Raw genomic sequence first — 22,977 nt, 5'->3', positions numbered from 1 at the left:
AGTCAGAGTAGACAATATTGACCTCGATAGACCAATGGTCTGACTCTGTATAAGGCAGTGCCATATGGTCACAGGACTGTACGAGGTCTGAAATTACCATCTCCCTATTAAAATCCACTTTGTGCTTTCTCTTGACACAAAGGGACAACAAAGACCTTGGAACATCTGGGCAAGACCCACTGGAGTGCAGGATCTGAACACAAGTTTTCCACACCATGCCCAGCAGTCTAGCTACTGCTGTATCTCCCCCTCCCCACTTGGTCTGACCCAAAGGGGAAAGAGACTTTATGGGGCAGTGTAATGAGCTCACACATACCAGGTAGGGGTGTCAACTCTGGGTTGGGAAATTCCTAGATATTTGGAGGCAAAGTCTGGGGGTGGCAGAATTTGTGGAGGGGAGGGAGTTTAGCAAGGATATGGTGCTATAGAGTCCACCCTCTAAAGCTGCAATATTCTCCGTGGGAAGTGATCTCTGTAGTTTGGGGATCAGTTGTAATTCTGGGGGATCATCAGGAGAGAACTGGAGACTGGCAACCCTAATAGCAGGTTTCACAAAGAATCAGCCCTATGTGGAGTGCAGGAATGATTCTGCAGCCAGCATGATGACATCAGTTCCCAGAAGTGATGTCATCACGAGAGTGGGAGCGCATGCGAAACCAAGTGCACAGAAGGCATGAGGTAAGTGCTGGGTCTCCCCCTTCCTACTGGGAGGGTAAGAGGACCTGGCAATCCTACTCTGCCCCCTGCCACCTCTCACCTGGCCTATGAGTAGAAAGGTGTGGGAAGACCTCCCCTCCACCCCCCCCGGAGCATGGTCCCATGGTCCTCAACTCTTCTGCATTGCACCAGGAATGATGTCATTCTTGGTGTGATGCAGAAGCGTGGGGTTTTGCCTGGGACTGATTGGGTAAAAATTGTCCCCAAATGCTAGATTGGGGGCCCAATTTCACCCAGTTGGCCCCTGGCATGACCTGTTGCTTATGCTTTGTACCAGGAATGACAACATTCCCAGCGCAATGCAGAAGTGCTCCAGAGCATGTGCCCAGTGTGCACACATGCAAGTTAAATGTCTATATCAGAGCCCCACCTCTGCCCCCCCATCCTCTCCTCTCATGCTCGGGGATCCAGGCAACCCTACCCGGAAGTGATGTGACCATGTCAAGGGACACTCTAGGATTCCCCTCAATTTCTATGTTAAATAGGATAGATGCCACTCAAGTAAGTTGTAGGCTGATAACCCTTGTTATTTATCATTGCTAGTGTGTTAAATACTTCTTAGTCTATTTACTTCTTTCCCACAACATCCCTGTGAGATAGGTCATTAATAGTAGTCAAGAAGCAAGTAAACAGTTCATGATTTTTCACACACCCAGGGCCTGCCAAAACATCGCCTTAGGAGCTCAGAGTCAGCCCCAATAGCTTGTTGGCCAGATGTCCCATCGCCTATTTTCCGTGGGGGAGCTGTAGGTAGCTTTACTCCGGCACAAGTGCTTGAGAGCTGCCTGTGTGAGAATTGCTTTGCCACAGTTGCCGTTTCAATCTCTCTCTCTCTTTCTTCCTTCCCTCCCAGGAGAAGAGTTTTATGAAGCTTCCCCCTACGAGCCAGTCACCTCTCGTCTCTCTGATATATTCAGACTCGCTTCAATTGTCTCAGGTAATAAAAGCCAAGCAAAACATGCTTTCTTGCCACTTCTGTTTGCTCTCCCCCTCCCCTGAGCCCCAAGAGAATTAATGGCCTCCCCTCTTCTCAGCCTCCTGCAAGCTTAATTCTGCAGCAGCTGAGAAGAGGTTGATGCTCGCTCGGGGATGATCTTGGGAAATTGGGTGGGATCTCTTGAGGAATCCAGCTCCAGCTTATATGATGTTAACAACTTGGGAATATGTTGTACATAGGGCATTTTTTTGACTGTGCATTTCCTCGTATCTGCATAGGAGGAAACAAGCCCGAGAGCTTGTTTTTGCTGGGAGGGCAGTCTTGAAAGCAGCGGTCACTGTGTGTCGTGTACCCTTTCCATCACTCACCCGGCCTATGTATGCCTGACTCCTGCATGCGCCATCTATTTTATTGAATTACCATTTGTGGTTTATCCCTTGGTGAATCCTCTCCCAATCTTTGGCTGAACTTACACATGCTTTGCAACCCTTCTTCCACTGCTGGCGTGCTCATTTGAAAAGCAGAAAGGCAGCATTTAGTGTGCCAGTATTAGATTTCTGATGTATGAAAAACAGAAAGAAAGCTTTAAATGTGCTTGTACTGGGTTTCTGAATCAATTGGAGGCTGATTTACTGCCCCCTTCTAACCTTCCTGTGCTGTGCGATTTTGGTTTTATTGTATCAAGTCCTGCTGCTTACACTTTTCTGTTCTTTTTTCATTTCAAATGACTGTTGATGGAAAGCCCTCACTTTGGCGCAAATGGTGTTGATGCGTTTTGGACATTCTAAAACTAGCCATATATGTAAAAGACTAAGGGCCAAGCTACAAGTGACGAATGACATTTGAACGGCAAGTGAACAGACTCACGTGTATTCCTCCCTGTACACTTGCGCTCCACTTGTGCTCCACGTAGTGATCAAGTGAAGTGCAAGTGGAGTGCAAGTGAACAGGGAGGAATACACGTGAGTCTGTTCACTTGCCGTTCAAGTGTCATCACTTGTAGCTTGGCTCTAAGTCAAGGCCCCACTTCTGACTCTAGGAGATCGGAAGCAGAATAGAGGGTTATCCCATGGGGAGGGAAATTGGCTTAATGGTAGAACATTTGTGTTGTATGTAGAAGGTCCCAGGTGTGCAATCCCTGGCATTTCTGGTTAAAAATGATCAGGTAGCAGTGATGTGAAAGACCTCTAACTAAGACCCTGCAGAGTAATAATGATGACCAGTCAAATGGTCTGATTCTGTATCCAAGACCTCCAAGATCATCTTTTTGCAGTCATCTAACTGGAAATTGGTCAAGCATGCTGGTGACTGCTGCCTGGGAGACTGCCTGAAATTGGGGTGAGGGTATAACGTAGTTTTCCTTTTGAGTGTTTTCTTTCCATTTTACCGCATGGTTTAGTCAGGCAGTTCTCTAGCGTGAGGCAGGATAAGTTCTTAATCCCAAAGTAAAGTACCTTCAATTGAACAAAAGCATATTTTGAAAGAAAGTCATACCACAGAGAATAAAGAAAACAAAACCTTGGATTTAAAGCCAGGCCACTAATTTCTGTGCAGATCACAGGGAATTGCAGCCTGGATGATCTCTGCATTCTTTTTCAAGAGCAGGGTCTCTGTTCCTCAGGCCAGATTTCAAGCTGGCTTTATATAGCATCTAAAGAGATCAGCCAGGGGTGAAAAGAAGACTTACCTTTCTGCTGGCCTAGTAGGTAGGGACTCTCCCCTCAAATGTAAGCTTGGTGCTGTTGCACCTGGGACCTTAAGATAGAGTGGAGAAAGACCCACATTGGTCTTTCTGTGTTTGCAACACTATGATATTAATTAGTCTGGGTAAATACTGAAATGAGCATTAATTATAGTATGCAGAATGTTCCAAGTCTTAAATTAGATATGGAAGCAGGATGTGTAGATATGCTAGCAATTAATGCATGTAAATATTTGAGATAAGAATAAGGATAATTATGGTTACCATGTGGGTCTCTATCCCAGCCATTGTAAGGCAGAACACGTTATGTAGCACATTATGCAGCACTTTCAATATTCTATTTTTATACCACATAACCTCCCATCCAAAGAATGCCAACACAGTCATGGAATCTCTCTGCCTGATGTGCCAACAGAATATGAGGTACCCTCATGCAGGATGTGTAAAGTGAACATCAGTCAGAGCCCTTGTCCCCAGAGACTGATGCTGGCAATATCTCACTAGGGTCCCGGCTCATGAAAACGCCTGCTTAATATACACAACTCTATTGCAAGAGGGAGTGTGAACACGTTTTGTGTGTCTACAAGACAGATGAGCAAATTATGAAACCTCCGGCCCATTTGATCAGTTCCTTATTATCTGATGCTTGGAGGCAGCTCGCTGCAAAGGAAAAATTGGGGATGAAAAAACCCATGACACAACAGTCATTGTAAACAAATCAGCTCCAAAGAATAGCTTGTATTTCCTTTGGTACAATGAGGTAGGGAGCAGGCAGGCACCATCTAACTGACGAATATTAGACTTTACTGCTTTCTTGGCTGTGCCCCACCCACTGCAACTTGTCCGTATTCCAAATACCACCAAAGGTAAACCAAACACCCTTACTCTGTAAAAAGGTGTAAATTGGCATGATCTCGCTGAAGCCCCACCAAGGACAGGAAAATCTTTGCAGCCAGTTTTGGATGTCAGAAAACAAAAGCCAGCAAATAAAGTAAATTCCTTGGCCACCTGCCGTTGGGGCTGGCCTAACCATTATGTTAAGTGCTCTACAGAGTAAGTTCTTCATCACATTTTAGCTCCTGCAGCGGCTTCATTACTTGGAGTTTCTTCAGTCCAAGAAAATATAAGTACCTTTCTGTGTGTGACAGGAATCTTCCACCTGAAATACAGTTGCTGTATTCTGATCAGAAAAAAGGAAAACAATGACTACTGCCCACATTTCCATTTTGGAGGAGTGTCACAGGGCTGATCGCTTGAGAAGCATTCAAACTCAGTCCAAAGACTGTCCAAAATGCAAATGAGAAGGCAGGATTGTGGGGTGGAGGAGGCATGAGAAAAGTGCTACAATTTTGGGAAGAGGACATGAGGCTCCAGAATGGCATTTGGCATAGCATCCCTCCTGCCTTGGTCTTTTCATGTCTGCAACAGGGTTACTGGATATCTTAGGGCCATCTTTGGGTGGAGATGAAGGGATGAAAGTAGAGTTGCCAGATGGGTTCTGAACAAAACCTGAACACAATATCCCCCCACCCTACTCACCGTAGGATAGATCTCCTGGGCCCAGTGTGATGACATCACTTCTGGAAGAGCAGCGGCCCCAATGTGCCCAGTGGCCAGAACTCTGCAGCTGCTGCGTCCCTTTGTCCTTTGCCAGGGGAAGTGGAGGAGGAGGGAGATGCATCGTGGCTATAGGGAGGTTGAATTGCCAGTCTCCAGCTGTTTGGTTGGCTATGCAGGAAGCATGGGGGGGAGGGGGGAGGAGGCAGGAAGGCCTGCTATCTTCAGTGAGTGCCTGCTGGTGCTGCTACCAGCTTGTACGTGCCCAGGCACTAGGGTTGTCAGCTTCCAGGTAGCGGCTGGAGATCTCCTGGAATTACAACTGGTCTCCAGCCCACAGAGGTCAGTTCACCTGGAGAAAATGGCTACTTTGGGGGGTGGACTCTATGGAATTATGCCATGTCAAGGTCCTTTCCCTCCCCAAACACCACTTTCTCCAGGGTTCTCCCCCCAGATCTCCAGGAATTTCCCAGCTTGGAGCTGGCAACCCTACCAGGCAGAGCAACAGCAGGCAGCCTGATGCCACTACTGGCTGCTCCAAGCACAAAAATACCAGATATTTATGTCTGGTTTTTTGTTGTTTTTCTATTTCCTCCCATTAGTCCAAGAGAATACCATACTGTCCGGGTGACAGCTGGGACACTTGGCCACTCTAGATGCGAGAGTGCCCAGAAATAAAGAGCAGAGGGCTAAACATTTCTCAGAAGTAAGTGCAAGGAGCATCAGCAAGGAGGGTGCATGAGCAGAGAAGAAACCTTTCTAAAAGGAAGTCAAAATTGCCATGTATATAAAAGTCAAAACCAGTTCTGGGGGATACAGTCAGGAAAGGAGTGCTATCCCCCTTTCTGCTGCTGAACATCACCCAAGCACCCTCCACTAATTAACCAGCACCAAAACTTGTCAGAAAGGCATCCAGTCCTGTTTTTCCCAACAGGGGATGAATGCTTAGTGTTCCTGTTCTCCCATTGGCTCCAGAATTTCCTGAGGTCATTAGAACTGGATCTTTTGCAGGACCTGCCATTTCCTTGACTCATCAGTCTACGTTGCACAAACCTATCCAGCTTGCTTTGAAGGGCGGGAGGTCCCCATTTTAATATACACAATACTTGCTGGATGCCCTGTCACTATGGTTGTAGCCGCTGGGCTAGGATATGACAATGCCCAGAGTGGGTCAGGAGGGATGGAGTTTTATTGCTCCTTGGAGAGATGTTGCATGCCTCAGTGCACTGCCTAGATGGCTGGAGCTCAACAGAGAGTCTTCTCTAAAAGATTAATTTTTAAAAAGTCCCTCCTGCTTCTTCCAAGCCATACTCAGTAAAGGACACAAGCCTCCTGTCAGCTGAGGAGACTTATTGCCCTTTCCGGCCAGAGGTTAACTGATAGTCATAATAGCAGGAAGGGAGCATATTGCCTATTGCTATAAGCAACTTGACTGTGGAGTTATCAGGCCCTGATTTAGAGGCCTAAAACTCTGTAGAAAAAGCAATGGTGATGGGGTAACTGCAAGATAGGGTTGCCAGCCTCCAGGTGGTGGCTGGAGATCTCCCGGCATTACAACTGGTCTTCCGCTGACAGAGATCAGTTGCCCTGGAGAACATGACTGCTTTGTAGGGTGGACACTATGGCATTATTCTCTGCACAGGCCCCTTCCCTCCCAAACCCCACCCACTCCAAGCTCCACCTCCAAATCTCCAGGAATTTCCCAGCCTGGACCTGGCAACCCTTCTGCAAACTAGGGTTGCTAATTCTGGCTTTGGAAATTCCTGGTGATTTGAGGTGGTGCCTGGGGAAGGCAGAGTTTGAGGAAGAAGTTCAGCAGGGATATGATGCCGTAGAGTCTGCCCTCCAAAGCTCCCATTTCCTCCAGGGGAATTGATCTCTGTATTCTGGACTGGAGATCAGTTGTAATTCTGGGAGAGCTCCAGGCCCCATGAGGAGCCTGGCAACTGTAGGTGTGAGATAGGATGGTTTCTGGGTTGCAGTTGGCTGTATCTGGTGACCTTTTTCAAGATCTCTTCAGTGGTATGTGTACAAGTGACTATAGAATTCACTGTCTCTCTGGAATGCTGAGAGGGAATGAGTTACTGATGTGGGAATTACTGTGGTTTTATTTAGAAGTATTATAGCTAAGTACAGGGCCCAGCAAAGCACCTCTGTTCGTCTCATGCCTTGAAAATTCTGTGTGTGTGGGGGGGTCACGTAAGTTGGCTGCAGCGTGACAGCACTTTACACACACATGGCCCACAGCAAGTTAACTAGTAAGATGATGCTCAAAATGCTTCTTAAAATGGATGCACTCATTTTCTTTAGAATGGACTTGGGCCTGGTGGCAATGTTTTTATAGGAAAATTGGCGAATAGTAACCAGGTGAAAAGTTGAGGAGTCCCTGGCTTATGGACTGCTGCATTTTGGGAACCCCGTTGGAGGAGACAATCTCAGTGGACCCTGAAGGCTACTAAACATCAGTAGTGGGGTGAATGTTGAACTCTGCCTGCCTCCACAGACTTGTAGTGCCACTTATGTAGCTTATTACCAAATGAAACTGGGGTGAGACGAGAGCCGTTCCTCAGCTGGCTCTCAACTGGCTTCTGCATCTGATTTACTCCTTGATCCTGTTAATGAGTTTGAGCTGATGAGCTGAAGACAGCTGCTTGTGAAACACATCAGAGAAGCAGTATAAATAAACCCAAGAACTGATTCTTGGTCTTGAAGGAGATGACAATTTGCTTTGCGTCTTGTCACAGCTTTAGTCACATGTCAGAGCCACTGTTGGGGTAGCTGTGGTGTTGCAGTGACTGGGATCTAGGAAACGCAAGTGCAAATCCCCACTCTTAATAACCACCACAACAATATTTGATATATATACTGCCCTTCAGGACAACTTAACGCCTACTCAGTGTGGTTTACAGACTGTTATTATTATCCTCACGACAATCACCCTGTGAGGTGGGTGGGGCTGAGAGATCTCTGAGAGAGCTGTGACTGACCCAAGGTCACCCAGCTGGCTTCAAGTGGAGGAGTGGGGAATCAAATCTGGTTCTCCAGATTAGAGTCCTGCCGCTCCTAACCTCTACACCAAACTGGCTCCATGAAGCTGGTTGGGTGACCTTGGGCCAGTCAGCCTAACCTATCTCACTGGGGTATTGTAAGCATAAAAAGGAGATGAGAGAGCCACATGTGTCATCCTGAGCTCCTTAGCAGAATGGCAGGATAAAAATTTGCTAACTGTCGTGCTGCTGGCACATTAGACAGCCAGCATAGTATAGTGGATAGAGTGTCAGACTAGGATTTGGGAGACCCGGGTTTGAATTCTCAATCTGCCATGTAAGCTTGCTGCAATCACTTTCTCTCAGCCTATCCTGCCTTATTGGGCTGTTGTGTGACAATAAAATGGCAGAGGAAAGGACGATGTTGTAAGCTGCTTTGGGTCACCATTGGAGAGAAAAGTAGGGCATAAATTCATTTATGTGCATTATTACCAAAGCTGACCTTAAGAAAAATCCTTAGACAAAAGGTTGGCGCCGGGGGATAAACTTGCAGTACCATTGCACTATAGTTTATAATAAACCCTATAGCAATGCACCTCAGAGGGTTCCATCTGCCATGATGATGGGAGGGGGCTGGGGCCTGTGGAGTCTGAGGTCCCCTGTGTGTGCTCCATGTTTACCGAATGAGTGCGTCTGATCTCCAATAAATGCCCCACGTGGAGAAATACTTTCAGAGCCGAAGATTTTTGGATCTTCTCTCTCGTCCTAATTCTACGGACAGGAAATCTGGCATGCTATTTTGAAGCAGATCTGCAAAACTCCCTTCCAAGAAATGGAGTGCTTAGATCCCAATTGACAATAGTTTTTTTCCGCTCTGAATTAAATCCCCATCAATAAACTATTTAGCTGGTGGAAAATAGGAAATGTGCCGTGTTTGGCATTGAGAAGCATTAGCTCTTGGATGTATTTATCCTGGATTGCAACCCCCAAAATGTTTTCAGAAGGAGGAGGGAGAGGGCTGAGGGTGACTGAGTTGAGACTGTGGGGGTGGCATTGCGAGGGGGGGGGGAGAAGAAGATGCTAAACGCTGAGGAGTGTCACTTTCTCAGCTGCGTGGGGATGTAAAGCGATTACCCTCAGGTTGGCTCCAAAGGCAGATGTGGAAAACATGTTATTTAAATTTCAAAAACTCCGACTCCTTGCCTAACGGCTGTCAGACCTACTAAACCTCACCACAAAAACAGGTTAGAGATGCTGCTCAGTCTTTCAAAGCTTTCATTCGCAGAACTAACAAGCCGCAGGGATGTTCTGGGATCAGCATCTGGACTGGCAAGGGAAGGCAGGGGCGGGCAAGTGGAAAGAATGATGGGTCCACTGCCCTTCTTAATGCAACAGGTCATGTCCTCTGGGGCCCAAAGGTGGAGGAGGCAAAGTCTGCAATGTAGAGAGTGTTAAGGAAGGTTATGCGATCCTGGACCAGAGGAGTTCTATTCCAGCTTCTTTGTGAGAGGCTGTGACACAGGGGAAGAGTGTCTGCTTTGCATGCAGTAGGTCCCTGGTTCAGTCTGTGGCGTCTCCAGTTTAAAAGGATCAGGTAGAAAATGATGTGAAAAACCTTCACCTGAGACTCTGGAGAGCCACTGCCTGTCAGAACAGATAATAGTGATCTTGATAGACCAAGGGTCTGGCTGAGTAGAAGGCAGCTCCATGAGTTGTGACAGGTGTGGTTTGCCCCTTGTTGCTGAGCTGCTGCACGTGTGTTTGTTGAACAGGAGTGCCTCCTTTCTTGGGATTTAGTTGTCTTTTCAAAGCTGATACTAAATATGTGCAAACGCTGCTGCACGCCCAGCTTGCATGAGAAGCTTGGATGAGATACGAGGGGGGTGCGTGCTCTGGAAGTGGCTGTGCAAAGACTGAAACGAGCCTCTCTTTCTCCCTGAAAATAAGCTGGTGCAGTGTTCTTGATGAATGAGACAGTATGTGCGAAATCAGCACAATTCATTTTTTATAAAGGGGAAAAAAAAGAAGGATGTCCGATATTGGGGAACTCACAAGATACTTTTCTGGGTATAAACAAAGGACATTGTGGGACAAGTTAGTTCCTGTATAATGAGGCACTATCCTTTATGCCAAGAAGCCTGAAACTGGTATGCTCATAAAATAAGTTGGGTAATGAAATATGTACTCGAAAAGTGACCTGCCTGGATGTCTGTCATTCAGTGTACCCACATTTGCTAGCGACTAAATACCAGGCCTGCCAACACTGTCTCAGATTGGAGATCCAGTGTGCTGCAGTGGTTAGAGCGCCAGACCATGAAAATCAGGTTTGAATCCCCCCTCTGCCCTGGAACCTCTCTGGGTGACCTTGGGGCCAGTCATGCTATCTCAGCTTCACCTTCCTCACTGGATGGCTGTGAGAATAAACGTATCCCACCCTGAGCTCCTAAAATAAACAAAGAAATAAATGTGTATATTAAAGCACACACACAGAGAGTTCTTTCAAGCCTCCAGGACCAATAACAGCCTTACTCTCGTGCATCATCTTCCTCCAGGGGTCCCCAAATGCTCCTCTTCCTTCATTCCAGGAAGGTTCTGCATTTTTCTGAAGGCAGCGGAACGCAGTTTGGCGCAGCTGCTTCTTTTACCCTTCCGCCTCCTATTCTTTGCCACCATTGGCATGATTCCACTCTTTGCTCTTGAACCAATGAGGCCAAGGGAATGAAAATGCCTTCTGAGACCCTTCGTTGTGACTTGCAACACTATTGATGCGCAGAAGGATTTTGAAGTCATTGCTTCTGCTCTCTCCACTTACACCAATGAGAAGGAACTCAGGGAAAGCTGAGAGGATGCAGTGGCATGGAAAACTCCAAATGTGCTTCTCTCCTCTTCTTCTCCTGCTCTTCTCAAAACCACAGTGATGCTCTTGTGCCTCTAATTTTAAGGGAGCTTTCCAAGAGTGTGAATTTTGCCATTTGGATTTGCTCAGGGCTTTTTTTCTGGGAAAAGAGGGGGTGGAACTCAGTGGGTTGCCCTTGGTGAAAATGGTAACATGGCCGGTGGCCCCGCCCCCTGATCTCCAGACAGAGGGGAGTTTAGATTGCCCTCTGCGCCATGGCGCGGCGGGCAATCTAAACTCCCTCTGTCTGGAGATCAGGGGGCGGGGCCACCGGCCATGTGACCATTTTCAAGAGGTGCCAGAACTCCGTTCCACCGCGTTCCAGCTGAAAAAAAGCCCTGGATTTGCTACAAGAATATCTCGAGTTGAGCAGTTCTTCTTGTTAGTAGCTAACAAGACTGGGATAGAGTAGCATTAACTACTTTATGATGATGCTTCGCAAAGAGGAGCAGTGTTAGGATGGTGGGAGAGAACAAAGTGGGGCTGAATAAGAAAGTTTTATGCCTGAGGTGGGAAAGCCACCTGGCAGAATTAACTTCATCGACAACTCTGAAATCAATGGAAGCTTCATAAAAGCATTCTTGTAGATTCTGGCATTGACAGTACCAGTGTGAAGCACATCGATGTTGCTTGGCCACACTCTCCTGACTCTGCTTTTCTTGGGTACCCTCATAGGGTTACCAGGTCTCCTTAGCAACTGGCAGGAGGGGCATGCTCAGTCCTGACTGTGGACAATGATGTTACTTCTGGAAGTGATGTCATCACGCTGATTGTGGGAGTCCTCTCGAGCTCCACATAGGGCTGATTCTTTAAGAAACAGCCTGTTTGATACTCCCATTGCCAGCATGATGACATCACATCTGGAAGTGATGTTGTTGCACCTGGCCGGGAGTACTTGCATGATGCATTTGCTCAAGTTACCTACTGGTGGCAGACAATAGCTGGGCAGCTTGCCACTTCTCGGTGGGTGAGGGGCAAACTGCTGGGAGTTTGCCCGCCATTGGTCAGCACCTAGGAACCCTATGGGATAGTGGCAATGAGGACTTTCAAGGGCTTCTTCTTGAGCATGGGGTGAAGGCCTATGAGAATGAATAAGGCAGAGGGAGAGAAAGGGATTGCTTTGATGAAAACTTGGTATAATTGCAGGCCTTAGTGCATCTCCATAGTCCCTCTACAAGTAGGGTTGCTAACCACCAGGTGGTGCCTAGAGTTCTCCCAGAATTACAACTGATCCCCAGGCTACAGAGATCAGTTCCCCTGGTGAAAACAGCAGCTTTGGACAGTGGGCTCTATGGCATCAGATTGCTGCTCAGCTCACTCAATTCCCCAAATTCCACGCTTCCTAGGCTCTGTCCTCAGATCTTCAGGAATTTCCCCAACCTGGAGTTGGCAACCCTAGAAAGACCTGTGCCCAAGACCCTGGAGTGTTGCAGCCTGTCAGGGTAGATGGAAATGGTATAAGACAGTTTTGTTTGTTTAGTGGCAAGATTTATCCTGAGTGGTTATCACTCTGATTCGCCACTGCCAGGGAAATACTACGCACAGACACCCTTCCTCCAGGCGATGGGATATGGAAGATTTATGCATCCAGGTTCTGTTTAGGAAAAGGTAACTGATCTTTGATCCCAAGGGGCAAATCAGGTCAGGTATGCCCAGTTCTCCCTCTGCAAGGTCTAACTCTACAGCTATGGCTTCCTTTCTTCATTAACATGTAGTTCTTGTACCTCACTAATGAGCTCCCCAGAAAGCAGAACTCATTCAAATGCTGGATCTATTAAAATGCATCTCAGTCCCTGCTGGTCTCCAGCAGGGCAGGCATAGGGGCTCTTGAGGCTTAGGAAATAAAGCTTTGCTTTGCATAGATCCTGCCCTGATGTTGACATGATGGAAAAAGGTGGCCTAGATTCACACTCCAAAGGGGTGGGGCGGAGGGAAGCTGCCTCTGCTGTTCTTTCCCTTGTAGCAGCTTAAAAGAATGGATGGTGACAGGGGTAGATCCGGATGACCCAGTTCTTGCTCCCTCAAGATCCACCCATTCCAAAAGCAAATCTATTGAACAGGTTAGGAGTCAGCTGGGATAGCCACTCTGCACGAGAGAGAACTCGTGTCACCTCTGGTGGATCTCCCTGTCCTGGAGCTTTTAAAAAACATAAACACCCTTTCGGTGGGACAGAACAGGAAGTGGCAGCTTTGCTTTTAGGGCACTTTTGCTAAGTTGGGAGTTTTCCATGTGACCATGAGTCACAACAGGAAGAGGACCAGGAAGTCCCCCCAAGAGGCGGTACTCCTTCGCATGAGGTGGATTGAAGGACAGGTTTGGTTCTACCTTCGTTGGCTTTGTGTCCAGCTTGCCAGCCTAAAGGTGGGGCCTAGAGATTTCCTGGAATTAAAAGCTGGTCTCCAGATGACAGAGATCAGTTCTCCTGGAGAAAATGGCTGCTTTGGAGGGTGCACCCCGGGATATTAAATCCTGCTGCGGTCCCTCCCTTCCCCTCCCCAAACTCTGCCCTCTCCAGATTCTACCCCCAAATTTCAAAGCATTTCCCAACTTGGAGTTGGCAACTCCACGTTTGGACAAGAAGCAAACAATACTGGGACTGGCATGGCCCAGTGTGGCTTGTGGGCATAGAATGTACTGCTTTAGCACAACTGACGCTTGGTAGCCCTTCCATCTGGCCCAGCCGCGGATATTTTCCTGTCTTTCAGAACGTCCTGAGTTTCTGCTTCTGATCTTAGTTAATGTTTATGATTTGAAGAATTTTCTTAACAGCCTAAAGCAGAGTGGGGTGTGTGTGTGGAAAATGATGACTTCCATTGTACATAAAGATGGTTCAAATTGAAATCTTATGGTGGAATCATTCTTGTATTTAAAGAGGGAGGGGTTCCTCTGTGTGTGTGTGTGTGTGTGTGTGTGTGTGTGTGTGTGTGTGCTTGCAGGGGGAATGTCCCTTTCTCTCTGCATGTCGTGTCATGCTTTGCTGGGTATGACTTTAATTTTATGCTGTGTTAGCACTTGGCACTTGATAAATGTTAACAATCAGAAACTCTGCAGTGGCAAAGTAAACTGGATTTTGTGGGAAGAGGGAATGGGGCTCTCCATCACCCCCTGCATCTCCTAGTGGAGCCTGCTGAAGGGGATGGCCCAGGATCATAGGCTTGAGGTCTCTTAAATGCTGGTCCTTCAGGCCTGGGCTTAAGCAAGTGAGAAATACACCCACAGGTGTGTGCGGTGGGGAGCGTAGCTTTCCTGATATTTGAAATGGATAAGTTTACCTCCCCATGGTATCTGGGAAAGGGTAGATTTCTCACTTCCTGTGTGACTCCTAGTCTTTTCAGAATCGAAGGAATGCTGCAGGGGTTGGCAGCATGCTAAGGCAGCACCTGAGGTATGGAGTCCTTGGGAGTCCCTTCCTGAGAGTTCTCAGATGAGAAACGGGCAGGCTGAGAGGGCAAGGGTTCGGGTGGTCTGTAGATGCCCAGCTCCTAGACTTCAGCCATGTTGGCAAGAAAGGATGAGGAGGAACAACGTGGTGTGGAGGTGTCACCATGGCTGTTTCTGCACAGCTTACCTCAACCCGGAACGCTGCACAACATGTCAAAAAAACCGCGGAAGATCGCGTTTTCTCACGCGAGTTTTGCATGATGTTGCACAACATCGCGCAAAACTCGCGCAAGAAAACGTGATCTTCCGTGTTTTTTTCGGCATGTTGCGCAGCGTTCCGGGTTGAGGTAAGCCGTGTGGAAACAGCCCGTGTCTGCAATTTTGCCTTCTTCATCTCAGAAGGTACAGCAGAGTGCTTAAAACAAAATATGAGGCCTGTTTTAAATCTTCCCATTAATGTAAAACAGTGGAGGAATTATGAAGAAAGCCAAAAGTGTTTGTGTAAGGCAAATAGAATTTCTCAGGAAAGGAGGAGGAGAAGATGCCCAGGGAGCACAGAGTTTAGGATTCAGCCTTTTTACTCTGTATTGCACTTCTGCCTGGGGCTCGAGTGTAGAAAGGGCAAGCCAGCTTCTCTGAGGCTGGCTGAGGTTCAGTATTGCCAGTGGAGTTTGGTGGGTGCTTGGTTTGTTCAGGTTAAGCACTAGGGTTGCCAACTACAGCTTGGGAAATTTCTGGAGATTTGAGGGCAGAGTTTTGGGGAGGATGGCCTTTGAGGAGGGGAAGGGAGGGAACTGTAGGGATTCTGGGAAGGGGTGTGCAATCTAGATCCAAGATTTGGGGGGGTGAGAGATGGATTTTTTGTTGATCTGGCTAAATCCAGCTTTCCTGAATCAAATTAGAGAATCCTAAATTTGATCCAGGCTCCCAGATAAATCCTGGTAAATCTGGGAAACATGGCTTCAACCTCTGGCTGGTTCCTTCCTGGGCGTCTCCTACTTTTTTCCAAGAGGGGAGAGGGAAGGGGGAGGGGAGAATGAGGCAGAGGCAGGAGTGAGGCAGGGAGCGGGGAGTGATTGACCAATCTGTGCAAGAGCTCTCCTTGGCTGTCTGGCTTCTGTGAGTGACACTGGTTCAGTTGGGTTAAGTTGCAACAGTGTCCCTTGCTTTAGTTTGGTTTTGGTGGAATTCTCTGATTTGATGTTGGTCCCCTTGATTCACATTGGTTCTGGGGGAATTCCAACCATTCCCTTGCTTTATTTTGGTTCTGTTGGGCTTCCTCTTGCATTTGGGAGTGTGCCTTTGGTCACTGGCAGCCTTACCCCTGTGTGTTTCTGCCTGAGAGACTGCTTGGAAATGATTTCCACAAAGATTGGGACACCTTCTTCAGGGTCCAATCTTCTTGAAATGTGGAGGTTTTTGAGGACAATCAAGAGTAGGTTCCCTGTAAATTTGGTGGCATTTGCTTGAAAAATGCACCCCCAACCCCCTAGATAGCCCCCATATAGTTTTTCCCATGAGCAATAATGGCTGAATAAATCTGAGATTCTCTGATCTGTCTTAACTGTATTAGATAATCTTTCTTGGATTTCAGGAATCCCAGATTTTTTGATCAAAAAGAGTCCAGTAGCACCTTTAAGACTAACCAATTTTATTGTAGCATAAGCTTTCGAGAATCAAGTTCTCTTCGTCAGATGCCTGATACAGAGACTGGTCAAATACAGAAGAGCAGGAGAGAGAAGAGGCAATTAGGGGGAGGAAGGGGGAGGGAGCAATCAAAACATTCCTTTTCTAGTATATGTAAACATCTGCCACTGAGCTCCCCTGGCACCTGGCGTGGGCTTTCGGGAACCACAGATCTCTTTGTCAGATGCATCTGGCAGGGAGAGCTGTGGTTATCGAAGGCCCATACTGCATTGGAATTGGATGGTCTAGCTGTTTGGCTGCTACAAACTAACAGGGCAAACTCCTTTGAAGCCAACTGATACACTAAAAGGAGATGTTTACATATACTAGCAAAGGAATGTTTTGATGTTATTGCTCCCTCCCCCTTCCTCCCCCTAATTGCCTCTTCTCTTTCCTCCTCTTCTGTATTTGACCAGTCTCTGTATCAGGCATCTGACGAAGAGAACTTGATTCTCGAAAGCTTATGCTACAATAAAATTGGTTAGTCTTAAAGGTGCTACTGGACTCTTTTTGATTTTGCTACCACAGACTAACACGGTTAACTCCTCTGCATCTATGACCCGGTTTTTTTGGATCCTGAAACCCGGACCCAAATTTCCTGGAGAGTTTTTTGTTTGTTTGTTTCAAAGGAGATCCAAGGAAAGGAGGCATTCAGATTCTGAGGTAGGCTTGCCGGGCAATTGTTTATGGTGGGCAATCTCCCAGCAATTAAGGCCTCTGCCTGGGATCCTCAGCTGATCAACAGGCAGAAGCAGCTCAGCTGAAGGGGTGTGTGATCAGATCACCATCCTCTCATAATGGTCGCTTCCAGCGCAGTCTTGGCAACCCTGCTTTGGGAATGTCTTCCCCTTGAGGCTCACCAGGCGCCAATTTTTCTATCCTTTGTGTGCTGGGCTAAAAAGGAGAAGCTTTTAACTGAAGGATTCCATCCTTAAAGCTGTTTTTATGAGCTGCTTTCTGTCTGAGGGCTGTTTTATAGGTATCATTTTAGACTGCTTAATGTTGTTTTTATGGCTTGTTTTAAAATTGGCAATTTTATGGTTGTCGCTTTTACAGTTTTATGATCTTATTTTTACTTTGTGAGCCGCCTCGAACTTTGAAGATGTGTCATGTGTATTTTCTGAAGGAATAAAATAAATGAGTGTCTGACAGTGTCACAGAGGTAGCCGGGGACACTTCCTTTGAGACAAGACTTAATTTTAACTTGTGGTAACCCACCAGAACTTGTGAGGTGCATCTCTCCCCCCCCCCCCCCGCTATTTTCTCTTTCCTTTCCTTGGGAAGCCTCCATAACACCTCTCCCTTTCCTGTTTCCTTCTGTCCTTACAACAGTACAAAGGCTGCGCCCTAAACTCTGTGCTTCTGTCCTTCCCATCCATCAGCCAATTTACTTTTCTCTGCCCCCTGTTTTCAGCATCCTCTCTTTCCCTTCAGTTGGCAGCCTCTCCTTGGGAAGAGAATTCATCCAGTTGTACAATGGCTGCCACAGCTGGCCTGTGCTGGGCTCAATTACATTGTGGTCCAGTTGTTCAGTGCTGGCTGCTGGACTGGGCCTGGTTATGCAGTAAGAAACCCACAAGGGCTTACAAGGGGCACCTCCTTTCCCTCTGTATCCCCTTCCCCACACTATTTCCTCTCTCCCTTCTCCTGGCATCCCCCATATCTTTCTGCTTTCTTCTCACCTACCTACCAATCTACTTTTAATCTACTCTCCCTATCTTCAGCATATTTAATTTAGTGTTTATACCTGTCTTTCTCCACAATGACGCCCAAAGCAGCTTACATCATTGCTGGCAATACTGTTGGGATTGCCTACCAGTGTCTCCTGAGAGGGGCATTCATTTCTAAAAGTGACAGGTGCTGCTTCTATTATTTGGGGTTTTAAATGTTTTTTTTTAATGTTTCAGATTTTTCTGCAAACCTGGTATATTTTTCAGTTTTGTAGCAATTCTGAGCAAGTCTGTTAATGACAGGATGTTTTGGAGGTCTTTCCTTCATAGGGTCGCCATAGGTCAGAGGCAACTTGACGGTACATAACACACACAGAAATATCTGTCTTGTCTGGTCATGGTGCCACTTTCCAGATTTAAGTATCCACAGATGCGGCCATGTTGAGAATTAGATATATTGATGTGTTAATAGTGAGTTCCAAGGATTCTCCAACACAGTACAATCCTAAGCAGAGTTACTCCAGTCTAAGCCCATCGACTTCAATGGGTTTAGAATGGTGTAACTCTTCTTAGGATTGCAATAAAATTAAATAAATAATAATAAAAAAGGATTGCAGTTAAGTTCCTTATGTGGCTTAAAGGTCTAGCTGAGCGCAGTCTCCCATTTGGGAGGAAAAGATGATCCATTAAGGTTCGTGGTGGGTGATGGTGAGGTGGTAAACGTTTGGTGAGAGAAATCTGTTCACATCTCATAACCCCCACCGATAAGTGATATTCAGACAATAGGGCACTGGGTAATTGCTTTGTAATTTCTAGAATGTTCACTGAGTATGGTATGTTTGCACTCTAGCAGCTGTGTTCATGACATATTAGCTCTCTCTTGAGGCAACCGGGTGGATTTATAGATGATGTGTCAAAATTGGGCCCCCCTCAAGGGACTTTTCTGTTATGACCCACAAGTTGTTTTTACTCCCTTGCAATCATGCACAGGGGACTCTGTGAGGAGAAAGCCAGCTTGAGGGAGAGGAATTGTGGTAAATAGCAGCAGGTGGAAAAGGGTTGATTCCTCTGCTCCAAATCCCTGACCTCTGAAGTTTCTTTTTCTAGAAAAAAAACTGGGCTCTTGTTAGAAATGTCCAGGCATAATGTCAAAGGGCTCTGGCCCCACCTCTCTGCAGCCTGGGAGGGTTCTGTGGGCAGTTAAAGTCACAGTGGAGGCTTCACTCAAGGTGGGAGCTGCTGCTGGCCTTTTGCAAACAGCTACAGTGCAAGCCAAGAAATCATTCTGCTGGGAAGTCCTTCTGGTCCTTCCTGCTTGTCTCTGCTGAGTCCCAAACCCACGTGGCTTGTGGGCAAAGGAAGAAATGACTGTGTTGGGTGGGTAACTCTATCAGGGTGCCTGGCAGTGTTTTGAAGGGCAATTCATCATTCTGACCAAAAAAAATAATAATCCAGCTTTTGTTCTTTTCTTTCTCCTTCCCGCAACCTTCTTTCTTGTACTGATATTTGATGTTCCAGGACAGATGCAGTGATTCCAACTTGACTTGGCAGGAGAGGATTTTCCACTTTTTAAGCGTATTTCCTTATTTCAGAACACACACACAGTGCAGGCTAGCCCTGTGCATTGTGGATATATGAGGCTTTTGTGACTTGAGATGTGCCTTTTTTTGGACTGAGACCTGATTCTAACACAGTTTTCTGCAGCTAAAGGAGGAGTCCTGGAGTAAGGCTCTTACACAGGGAGGCATAACTATTTATCCTGAGTCTGCACTTGTACTTGAAATGGCTCGCTGGCAGATACCGAGGTCCACCCAGTCTCTGCAACCAGCAAATGCTAGGCAGATCCCAGGCTATCAGCTAGTGGTTCACTGGTGGGGCTGTGACCTAATTCCAGTGGCTGCTCATTGGATAATGCTAGAATCAGTGATATATGAATAAAGCCACAGAGTCATGTTCTGGCTGCAAGATGATCTCATCTTGCATATATCCAGCCTGCCAGGAAACCTGTATTTTCTTGACAGTTCAGAACATGGGTGATATCTGTGTATAAAATGTAGGAAAAGTAAGGATCCCAATGCAAGCATCCACCCAATGACCATTCTATGACAGCCTTCCTGCTTACTCTGGGGGCCTTCCCAATTTATTACTTCAGAGTATTTTAAATGGGCAGGTGGTGGATTTTAGGCACGTGTGCCCTTGAGCTTTATTTGTTAAGATATTTATACCTTGCTTTTCTCCTTAGTGGGGACCCGAAGTGGCTTTCAACATTGTCCTCCCCTCCTCTGTTTTTATCCTGTCAGCAACAACCCAGCCAGGTAGCTTAGGCTCGAAGTACACAAAGCCGTTTGGAGCATACAATGACCAAAAATATCACAAACGTATATATCTAAACGCTGAAGTGCTCAATGAAATAAATTCAAACATGCAAAATATCTCACTACACATAACAGTCTGTAACAGAGCAAAATTTTGCCACGATCATGTAGATATCAATTTGTAGATGCCTCCTCATGAGTAATTCTGTTATGGACTGTTATGAACTGATTCCAAGCACTTTGCTATATGCATTGTATGAATTTACTTTGATTCTTTCTACCACCGTTGAAACTTTGGTGTATGTGTAGTGAGATATTTTGCATGTTTGAATTTATTTCATTGAGCACTTCAGCGCTTTAAATATATAAATTTGTGATATTTTTGGTCATTGTATACTCCAAAGGGCTTTTTGTACTTCGTGTCAGTTTGGTGCCCCTGGAGCAGCTCTAGTTTGCTTAGGTAACTTAGGCTGACAGAGATCACCCGGTGAGCTTCCATGGCAGAGTGGAGGACTGGACCTGGTCCTCCCAGATCCTGTTGTGACATTCTAACCATGACTCCACCAGGGTGGATCTTTGATGAGAAACATCTATATTTTGCAAGCAGGGTAATGTGAGACTTGGGCCGAGGCACATAGCTTGGAACTACTGAGGTGTGACTAGACACGGGCAGGAACAGCATTACCAGTGGAAAAAACCCACGAACAGCCCGTTCGTCTGTTCACGAACAAGCCGTTCATGAGGCTCCATTCTAAACGAACAAGCGGACATTGCAAGCCTCATTAACTGCCTTTGTCAGCCGTTCATCAAGCCAGACAGTCTGGGACCTTTCGATCAATTCCACTGGCAATGGCAGGGACTGAACTCTGTCTGAACTCCTTCTGGCTTTCTTTCTGGCTTTAACCCTTCAAAGTACTTCCAGCAGAGAGTCCCGTTTTTGCCACTGTGAAGAGAAAATGACAACAAAGGGGGAGACCCATGCATCATGCCTTTCCCGGGGTGCAATCTCTCTGAAACTTGGGGGGTCTTCAGAGGACAGTGAGGACTGTCCCCTGCAAATTTGGTGGGTATTGGACATTGGGAAGGTCAGTTTGTAACCCCTCAAAGTAGCTGCCTTCCAACAGGCAGTTCCATTTTTGCCACTGTGAACAGAAAATGACAGCAAAGGGTGGGGGAACACATGGATCATGCCTTTTCCAGGGTGCAATCTCTGAAACTTGGGGGGTCTTCGGAGGACAGTGAGGACTATGTCCCCTGCAAATTTAGTGGGTTTTGGACATTGGGAAGGTCAGTTTGTAGGGTGTTTAAAGGGCCCCACCCCTTGCACGTGGCAGGAAAGGGTCCTTTAAACAATCAGATGGCAGGTGGCAGGGGGGAATTCCCCCTGCCACCTGCCAGCTGATAGTTCAAAGGGATCTTTAAGGGGCCACGAACAATGAACAACGAACATGTTTGTGAACAGGGTCATGTTCGTTACTGTTCGTTGTTCGTGGATGGCAATGGACAACGAACAGCTTGTTCATCCCCCCCCCCCATTCGTGCCCATGTCTAGGTGTGACCTGCTGTTCTCTGAGGATCAGGGAAAAGTCATCAGGTGCTGGCCCAGCCTTGCCCTTCCAGCCCATAAAGAAAGAGACTTCTCAGCTTCTCAAAGCAACCAGTTCCATTGCTGAACTGACTGCTGGGAAGTTTTCACATTCTTGACATTTAAACCTAGTGTTGCTGCTGTTTATAGCCATGTGGGGCTTATCTGTAGCCCCTCCCCAGGGTCCCTATGTTGGCATCCCCTTCCCCAAATCTCTGATTGCCTCTTTCATAACCCTCTCTTTTTGCCTTGGCCAGGAATGGATCCTGCCACCAACTCCAAAAGTAACCACTGCCTAGATGCAGCCAAAGCCTGTAACCTGAATGACAACTGCAAGAGGCTCCGTTCAGGCTACATCTCTATCTGCAACAAGTCCTATGACAACTACCGCTGCAACCGCCGCAAGTGCCACAAAGCCCTGCGCCAGTTTTTTGACCGAGTGCCCAGCGAGTATACCTTTCGGATGCTTTTCTGTTCTTGTAAGGACCAAGCCTGTGCGGAGCGCCGCCGACAAACTATTGTCCCTGACTGCTCCTATGAAGAAAAGGAGAAGCCAAACTGCTTGGACCTTCGGAGCCAGTGTCGATCGGACCCGCTCTGTCGGTGAGGATCATCTCGCTTTCTTCTTCCATTCACAGTTGCATTGAACTGGGTTTCCTGGCCTGTGTGTTGTTAAAATTTTGATCTGGGGGCATTTGCTTGCAAGTCTGTGCATTTAAACAATGCATAATTAGTTTCAGAGGTACATTTTATGCCACTGGGTGCAGCTGCTAGAAATTGTGCCACATTGCGGGGGAGGGTAAAAGAACAGTTAGGGGGCCATGTTTAGACAGGAGAAGAAAGTGGTCGGTTAACTTCCTGAATGGAAAATGAGTGAAGATAGACCCAATTGGTATCATTTCAGATCCTGTTGTAACTTCCCAATGCTTCTTCTATCCCCAAAGGTCTTGTTGCAAGGCAGAACCTTCCCAAGAGACTCTTTTCTCCTCCAGCTCAAACTTTACAATTATGACCCTTTATCTTGAGATGCTAGAGATTTGGCTTTGATGCAAAGCATGTTTTCCACTGTTGAGCAGTGGCCTTCCCTTCTCTAACAAGTCTGTCTTGCTTGCACATAGCAGGAAGGGTAACGCACGAAGCATAGAGATGCCTCTTTTTTTCACTCTCCACTTGCATACTCTCTGGGGGAAAGAATGCACAATTCATGTTCATAATTATTCCAAGCTAGAACTTGAGGGAATTGAGCATTATCTCTGGAAGTATAACCCAGCCTGCTTAGTTGGTTTTCAGTCCTCCACCCCACCCTGTTGGTGGCCATCTGTTTGAGGTCTCTCAGAAGGCAAATGTGGAGGCTTCTCATCCAGGTTTCATGAGGCATAGTTCCTCTTGAGGCCCGTTAATTGTTTAAAAACTTGGAGATTTGTTAAAGTGTATGAAATTTGTTAAAGTTCACTCAGAACACTCTTGAACCATGAAGTTTGTTTTCAAGACAAAACATACTTAAGCAAAGTAAACAACAACCAAAAAATACTCACCAATGAAG

General features: G+C 46.7%; 1 protein-coding gene across 2 annotated transcripts in view; it reads left to right on the top strand.

Annotated features, from left to right (window-relative positions):
* GFRA2 (GDNF family receptor alpha 2) overlaps positions 1-22,977 on the top strand; it is a 94,932-nt gene that overhangs the window by 20,840 nt on the left and 51,115 nt on the right. For both annotated transcript variants that reach the window (XM_054997787.1, XM_054997786.1), the window contains exons 3-4: positions 1,571-1,654; positions 21,692-22,037. In XM_054997787.1, coding sequence (XP_054853762.1) covers positions 1,571-1,654; positions 21,692-22,037 — 430 coding nt within the window. The remainder of the gene's footprint in view (positions 1-1,570; positions 1,655-21,691; positions 22,038-22,977) is intronic.

The sequence above is a fragment of the Eublepharis macularius genome, chromosome 14 (assembly GCF_028583425.1).
Source record: "Eublepharis macularius isolate TG4126 chromosome 14, MPM_Emac_v1.0, whole genome shotgun sequence".
In the NCBI taxonomy this organism is placed as follows: Eukaryota; Metazoa; Chordata; class Lepidosauria; order Squamata; family Eublepharidae; genus Eublepharis; species Eublepharis macularius.
Note: the sequence above shows the minus strand (reverse complement) of the source record. Positions and strands in the feature narration are given on the sequence as shown.